General features: G+C 41.7%; 2 protein-coding genes across 2 annotated transcripts; both read left to right on the top strand.

The window, feature by feature from the left end:
• The first annotated feature begins 1,059 nt into the window (after window positions 1-1,059).
• On the top strand, window positions 1,060-4,306 carry LOC138883550 (uncharacterized). The gene is made up of 6 exons (XM_070164245.1): window positions 1,060-1,377; window positions 1,525-1,677; window positions 1,795-1,886; window positions 1,937-2,070; window positions 2,429-3,420; window positions 3,668-4,306. The coding sequence occupies exons 1-6, from the start codon at window positions 1,060-1,062 to the stop codon at window positions 4,304-4,306; spliced, it is 2,328 nt and encodes a 775-aa protein (XP_070020346.1).
• Window positions 4,307-4,495: 189 nt separating this feature from the next.
• On the top strand, window positions 4,496-7,549 carry LOC138883543 (uncharacterized). The gene is made up of 3 exons (XM_070164240.1): window positions 4,496-4,570; window positions 5,164-5,559; window positions 7,535-7,549. The coding sequence occupies exons 1-3, from the start codon at window positions 4,496-4,498 to the stop codon at window positions 7,547-7,549; spliced, it is 486 nt and encodes a 161-aa protein (XP_070020341.1).
• The last annotated feature ends 361 nt before the right edge of the window (window positions 7,550-7,910 follow it).

The raw sequence follows: 7,910 nt of genomic DNA, 5'->3' as shown, positions 1-7,910 counted from the left end.
TCTTGCCTACTCACAATGGTGTGCCCCAGCCACACAAAACACCTACCCAGATCCACAAAATGCTTACCCACCCCCACGAGCTACCGAAACCCTACCGGCCCAGGTTTCTGACCCAATCCAACGTTCAAAAATGAGAGGTTGCAGTGGAAGAAAACTTTCACCCCGTTGGGGGAGTCTTATACCAGTTTATTCCATAGATTGATGCAGCTGGATATGCTGAGGCCAATTGAGTCAAAATTTCCAAACCCCCCTCCAAAGAATCTTGATTACTCCTTGAGATGCGAATATTGTTCTGGTACTCGGGGGAATGATACAGAGAAGTGCTGGCACTTGAAAAATGCCATCTAGGAGCTCACTGACACAAATCGGATTGACGTCCAGGCTCTAGAGGCACCCAACATCAATCGGAACCCATTGACATCCCATAAGGAAACAAACATGATCGAGATAGTACACAAGGGAGGGGAGCCCAAGAAGCCTTCATAGACCGTCATGACGATTCAGTCCAGTGAGGTCAAGCCAGTAAAAAAACCAACGGTTGAAGGATCAGTGAACAAGTTGAGCATGATAAACAGTAAGCCATCTGTGGTAGCTGGGAAAAGATCCCCAAGTGATGTTATAGCAAAGCAAGAAAAGTCAAAAGTGGTCGTTCCAGGGTTGGCAAATAAGCATGTCATAATTGTAGAGGGTGCCCGTACGGATCCTCTTATCATCAAGCCTGTAACCCAGTTGCCGGTAATCAGTACCAAGGCTATCCCATGGAACTATGAATGGCTGATAGTGACCTATAAGGGAAAGGACGTGAAGGAAGAAGTCAATGAGGCCCAGGGATTAACTTGTTTGGGGAGATGCTTTGCCGTGGAAGAGTTAAGGAAAGCTAAAACATCCAAAGATAATTCAGTTCTAGTAAAGAAAGCAGTCACTGAAGAAGAGGCAGAAGAGTTTCTGAGGAAAATGAAGGTACAAGATTATTCCATCGTGGAGCAGTTGAGAAAGACGCCTTCTTAGATTTCCTTGCTATCATTGTTGATCCACTCAGATGAGCATCGTCGGGCCCTGATGAAAATTTTGAACGAAGCTCATGTCCCCGACAAAAATTTAGTGAACCATCTAGAGAAGATCACCAACAAAATATTTGAGGTGAATAGGGTCACCTTTTCTGATGACGAGTTGCCGGTGGAAGGTACTGAACACAACAAAGCTCTCTATCTTACGGTAAAATGTGAAGATTTTATGGTCACCAGGGTATTGGTTGACAATGGTTCCAGTGCAAAAATCAGCCCTCTCTCTACTCTGAACAAGTTGAAAGTTGATGATGAGAGAATTCACAAGAACAGAATATGCGTTCGAGGTTTCAGCGGTGGAGGAAAAGACTCGGTCGGTCATATAGTGCTTGAATTGATAATAGGACCGGTGGAATTCACCATAGAGTTCTAGGTACTGCACGTAGCCGTCTCTTACAATTTGTTGTTAGGTCGGCCTTGGATACATGCCGCCAAATAAGTCCTGTCCACTTTGCACCAGATGGTCAAGTTCGAGTGGGATAGGCAGGAGATCGTTGTGCATGGTGAGGAGAATTTGTGTGCTCACAGTGACGCCTCCATCCCGTTCATTAAGGCTGAAGATGACAAAGGGCTTTGGGTCTATCAAGTTTTTGAAATAGTGTTGGTCGAGAAGGTTCCATAAGGGAAATGTATTCCAACTTCAAAGATAACCTCTACATCAGTCATGGTGGCCTCTAAAATACTGAAAAATGGCTTTGTGCCAGGTAAAGGTCTGGGTGTATCCCTGCAGGGAATCATACAACCAGTTTCCCTCCCTGAAAATTTGGGTGCGTTCGGTCTTGAATTCGAACCTACAGTGAAAGATATGAAAAGGGTTAAAAGGTTGAAACAGAAGGCGTGGCACTTCCAAAGCCTCTTCCGTGTCTCTCCAGGTCTTTTGTCAAGCCTGGTGCTAGGAAATGCCCAGTGACGACAGTTCCAAGTTCCGTGGTTGACATTGATAAGGAGTTAATTGAAAGTATCCAAAGGTTGTTTGATGATGTGATCATGGTAGAAGTTAGAGAAGGTTTTAGCAAAGTGGGCATGCAGTTCGTCGGGCCGAATGTAAGCTTAATAATTGGAAGGCTACGCCTCTCCCTACCCGAAGGAGTCTTGGTAGTTTGTTTTGTTTTCCTTTCTATTCGGGTCATTCCAGGGTTGTGACTCGGAATTTTATTTTCCGCTTGTTGATGTACAAACCCTGTTATCCTTTATATTCAATGAAATGCAATTTCCCTTTTTCCTAATAGTTTCATTTTTGTTTTCTTTTCTTTTCTGTACAGTTCTTTTTATGTTGGTTTCAATGACATGACGTGCATGACGAGTCTTTGGAAATAATAAAAGTCAATCTAATTCTGATTCTAAAATAATAATCCAAGAAATAGAGTGTGATGATGAATCAGAATATGATGAGGATGAGGCCTTTGAAGAGCTTATTAAGGAACTAAGTCATTTTGAAGAAAAATCCAAGCCTAATCTGAATAAAACGGAAGCAATCAATCTAGAGGATCTAGATAATGTCATAGAAACTAAGATAAGTGTCCATCTTGAACCGCAAATTAGGGAAGAAATAGTTAAAGCGTTTTTTGAGTATAAGGATATTTTTGCATGGTCGTATGATGACATGCCAAGCTTGAGTACCGATTTGGTGGTCCACAAATTTCCAATTGATCCAACATTCCCTCCCGTTAAGCAAAAGTTGAGAAAGTTTAAAACTGACATGAGTGTGAATATTAAAGAAGAAGTCATAAAGCAGCTTGATGTAAAGGTCATTCGAGTCACGCGGTATCCCATGTGGTTAGCCAATGTTGTGCATGTGCCAACAAAAGATGGAAAGACTAGAGTGTGTGTTGATTACCGTGACCTCAACAAAGCAAGTCCAAAGGACAATTTCCCACCTCCGAATATCCACATTTTGATTGATAATTTTGCCAAGCATGAGATTGGGTCTTTTGTGGATTGCTATGCGGGGTATCATAAGATTTTAATGGATGAGGAAGATGCGGAAAAGATAGAATTCATCACGCTGTGGGGAACATATTGCTACCGAGTCATGCCTTTTAGTTTGAAAAACATTGGGGCAACTTACATGAGGGCAATGACTACCATATTCCATGACATTATACACAAGGAGATTGAGGTTTACATGGATGATATGATTATAAAGTCCAGGAAGCAGTCTGACCACATCAATGATTTGAGAAAGTTTTGCCAGAGGCTCTGCAGGTACAATCTCAAGCTCAATCCTGCAAAGTGTGTATTTGGTGTTCCATTGGGAAAACTGTTGGGGTTCATAGTCAGTCGACAGGGCATTAAGTTGGATCCGTCAAAGATCAAAGCTATCCAGGAATTGCCACCGCCAAAGAACAAGACCGAGGTGATGAGTCTACTAGGGAGGTTGAACTACATCAGCAGGTTTATTGCTCAGCACAACTTGTGAGCCCATCTTTAAGCTGCTAAAGAAGGATGTTGTGGTCAAATGGACTGATGAGTGTCAGGAAGCATTCGATAAGATTAAAGAGTATTTGCCAAACCCACTTGTGTTGGTCCCCTAAGAACCCGGAAGACCTTTGATTCTTTATTTGATAGTCTTGGATAATTCATTTGGTTGTGTGTTGGGTCAGCATGACATCATTGGCAGGAAAGAGCATGACATCTACTATCTCAACAAGAAGTTCACATTTTATGAGGTTAAGTATGCTCCCCTTAAAAGGACATGTTGCGCCCTAACTTGGGTAGCACAGAAGTTGAAGCATTATTTGTCATCCTACACTACTTACCTCATTTCTCACCTAGATCATTTGAAGTATATCTTTCAGAAGCCTATGCCCACAGGAAGGCTCGCAAAGTGGCAGATCTTGCTCATAGAGTTTGACATCGTATATGTGACTCGGACAGCGATAAAAGCACAAGCATTAGCCGATCACTTGGCCGAGAACCCGGTGGATGAAGAATATGAACCTTTGAGGACTTACTTACCCGATGAAGAGGTAATGCATATCGACAAGGTCGAGAAGGATGAAAAGACCGAGTGGAAACTTTTCTTTGATGGGGATGCCAACATAAAAGGTGTCGGGATAGGGGCAGTGCTTGTTTCTGAAACAGGGCATCACTACCCTGTTACAGCCCAGCTATATTTCTACTGTACTAACAACATGGCTGAGTACGAGGCATGCATTATGGGACTAAGGCTAGTTGTAGATATGGGAATCCAGGAAGTCTTGGTCTTGGGAGACTCGAACCTTTTGGTGTGGGAAATTTAAAGCTTATACCGTATCGACAATGTCTGCATGATATTTGTCAACGGTTTCGATCAATAGAATTCAGGCATGTTCCAAGGATCCATAATTAGGTTGTCGATGCTTTGGCTACCTTGGCATCAATGTTGCACCATCCGGACAAAGCTTATGTTGACCCTCTGCATATTCAAGTTCGTGCACGCCTATTGTAATATGGTTGAGGAAGAACTCGATGGTGAACCATGGTTCCATGACATTAGGGAGTATATCAGGATGGGGGTATATCTGGTATAAGACACATGTGATCAAAAGAGAACAATTCGGCGTCTGGTTAGTGGATTTTTCTTGAGCGGGGGGTCTTGTACAAAAGAACTCCAGATCTTGGGTTGTTAAGGTGCATCGATGCAAAGCAAGCCACGACTATCATGACCGAGGTACATTCCAGAGTTCGCGGGCCGCATATGAGTGGATATGTTCTGGCAAAGAAAATTCTCCGAGCAGGTTATTACTGGCTCACCATGGAGCGAGATTGCATCAGTTTTGTGCGCAAGTGTCATCAATGCCAAGTAAACGGAGACTTGATTCATTCTCCGCCATCTAAATTACATACGATGTCCGCACCATGGCCCTTTGTTTCTTGGGGTATGGATGTCATCGGACCAATTGAGCCAGCAACATCCAATGGGCGAAAATTCATTCTGGTGGCCATTGACTACTTCACTAAGTGGTTTGAAGCTAAAACTTTCAAATCTGTGACCAAGAAGGCAGTGGTCAATTTGGTTAATTCAAATATCATTTGTCGGTTCGGAATCCCAAAGGTGATCATCACAGATAATGGGGCTAATCTTAACAGCCATTTGATGAAGGAAGTGTGTCAACAGTTTAAGATTACGCATCAAAACTCCACCCCATACCGCCCCAAGGCAAATGGAGAAGTCAAGGCAGCCAACAAGAATATAAAGAAGATACTTCGGAAAATGGTAGAAGGTTCCAGGCGATGGCATGTGAAGTTGCCCTTTGCGTTGTTGGGTTATCACACTACTGTTCGCACTTCAGTAGGTGCAACTCCTTATTTGTTGGTATATGTCACAGAAGCAGTGATACCCGCGGAGATTAAAATTCCCTCCCTTCGGATCGTTGCCGAAGCCGAAATTGATGATGATGAGTGGGTCAAAACCCGTCTGGAGCAATTGAGTTTGATTGATGAGAAAAGATTGGTAGCAATGTGTCTTGGCCAGTTGTATCAAAAGAGAATGGAAAGAGCATATAACAAGAAGGTGCGTCCGCGAAAATTTGAAGTGGTTCAGCAAGTATTGAAACGCATCCTTTCACAACAGGCTGAAGCGAAAGGCAAGTTCGCCCCAAATTGGCAGGGGACGTTCATTGTAACAAGAGTGTTGTCCAATGGTGCTTTATATTTAACAGATATAGAAGGCAAATGTGTAGATATGGCTATTAACTATGATGCAGTCAAAAGATACTATGTATGATTTCTTTGGTTCGTCTAATTGTTGTTTGTACTTGGCATATTTTGAAGATTGGAATGACGAAGACATTTTATTCTGCTATCTAAACACTTTATCATTTGTTGCCCCTTTGAGCCTTATTTATTTCCTTTCATACCCCTCTTTTGGAATCAATAGCAAAACTCAGGAACACAAACACAAAAAGTAAATAACGAAGAAAAGAGAAAAAGAGAAGAGAAAAGAGAAAGAAAAGAATGGAAAAGAGTGAAAAAAAAGAAGAAAAAAAGAAGAAAAAGTAAAGAGAAAAATCACAACAACAAAGTAATTCGTATGACATGAACTACGTTCGACATGACTCCTTTTAAGGATACCTAAGCAGCCTCACGGTTCGGTCCCATCAAAATAAAAATTCAAAAGTCCCCAAGCAAAGAAACTGGGGCAAAAAATTGTGGTTGTTGTAAGAAATCTGATTCCAAGAGTTGTAATTTTGAACCCATTCAAGTTGTTTGAGCCTTTGTTATACCCTTTCTTTCTAACCCTATCCAAAAGCCCACATTACGGTCCAAAGAAAGACCTTCCGATCAGTCTTCGAGAGATGCCAAGTCGAGCAAGTAGAGGTGTGATTCATATCAGGGGCAACACTCCGTTTTGAGCAGGAAAAATGAAAAATGAGAGAGTCTTATTGGTGAAAATCCTCACGGGCACCGTAAGGCGACGAAAAGCTGAGAGAAATTAAAATGAGAGAGTCTTACTGGTGAAAAACCTCACAGGCACCGTAAGGCGATGGTGAGTTGAGAGATGAATAAATGAGAGAGGTTTGTGGGTGAAAACCCTTCAGGGCACTGCAAGCCGAACAAGGTTGTTGACTTGGCAAATGAGTCAGATTATGGGAACCCCAGGCATAAAGGGTGAAGATTGAAGGAAGATTGGTTGAATAGCCTGGGCTGATTAATCTGAAATGCATGTCATGATCATTGATGCCAGCAGCCTCCCTCAGATAAGTTTCTTTTCCTTCTTCTCCCTCAAACAGTCATCATGTTTCAAGTTCTCTTCTTTATTTCTTTACCCTCGAAGTAATTGCATTTTATTTCTCTTAGGTTTATCTCTCTAAGGCATTTCCAATGTCAGCCTTGTTTAAGCAAGTAAGAAAGGATTTCAATGCTTACTACCAACTTCCAAAATTTCACAAAGCAAAGTGCGACCAAAGCATACCAGAAATAGCATGATGCAAAAGTGTAAATAAGGTGTTATTGAAAATTCAAGCGGTCGAGTGGTTTGTGAATTTTGTGGAAGACATGGAGATTCAAATTGGAAGGGCAGAAATGTAAAACAGCGGGTTGGGTGCAGAGCATTCGGGTCATTCAGGGTTCTGTGGTTGAAATTCAGTCAGAAAGGCAAACAATTCTTGGCCAGTTCGAGACGGCCAGTCAAGGCGAAGCACTACAGCGAAAGGGCCACCATCAGTAAGAATATTGCAAACTAACCACCACATTTTCAAACTGACAAGACTTTTCTTTGATTGAAACAAGGGCAGAAAATTTCGTTTGTTTCGGAGAAACCCTCATAAGGAAAGCATGTACCAGACAGGTTCGATCGTAAATTCTCAGGACCCGCCTGGATAATGGGATTTAATTTGAAGTTCTCAGGACCCTCATGAACAATGGGACCTAGTTAAAATTCAAAACATTCATGAGTAACAAGATCTAGCATAAGCTCTACCTTGAGGAAATATAAGTTGGCTTTGAAGTTTTCATTCTTAGGATGATATTCAATTTGAAAATTTCAGGACCTTCCTGAATAATGAGACTTAGTTTTAAGACCTCCATTAGATGATGAGATTTATCATAAGTCCTACCTTTAGGAAACGTAATTTAGCTTTAAAGTTGTCATTCTTAAAATGATATTTGATTTTAATTTTCAGCACCCTCCTGGATAATGGGATCTAGCTTTTAAATTCTTAGAGATATTGGGTAACATGATTCAATTAACACTCACATATGTGCCTAGCTACCAAACTGGGGCAGGAAATTTTCTTTGTTTTGTCTATTCTGTTGTAATCAGGCGCCCACCTGGAGGGCAAGGGAAAACAACATGAGTTTCAAGAATAGAAAACAGTTAAAGTTCAAGCAATCACGCACCCACCTAGAGAAATAAGGGAAGAC

Source organism: Nicotiana sylvestris, chromosome 2 (genome assembly GCF_000393655.2).
Source record: "Nicotiana sylvestris chromosome 2, ASM39365v2, whole genome shotgun sequence".
Taxonomy (NCBI): Eukaryota; Viridiplantae; Streptophyta; class Magnoliopsida; order Solanales; family Solanaceae; genus Nicotiana; species Nicotiana sylvestris.
The sequence above is the reverse complement of the archived record's forward strand: the minus strand, read 5'-3'. Positions and strand labels throughout refer to the sequence as shown.

Coding starts and splice junctions, on each gene's coding strand:
- LOC138883550 (XM_070164245.1), top strand. CDS start 1,060: ATGAAAATTTTGAACGAAGCTCATGTCCCCGACAAAAATTTAGTGAAC. Junction 1,678..1,794: donor AAATAGTGTTGGTCGAGAAG/GTTCCATAAGGG, acceptor GTATCCCTGCAG/GGAATCATACAACCAGTTTC. Junction 3,421..3,667: donor CGCCAAAGAACAAGACCGAG/GTGATGAGTCTA, acceptor GTGTTGGGTCAG/CATGACATCATTGGCAGGAA.
- LOC138883543 (XM_070164240.1), top strand. CDS start 4,496: ATGGTTGAGGAAGAACTCGATGGTGAACCATGGTTCCATGACATTAGG. Junction 4,571..5,163: donor TCAGGATGGGGGTATATCTG/GTATAAGACACA, acceptor GTGTGTCAACAG/TTTAAGATTACGCATCAAAA.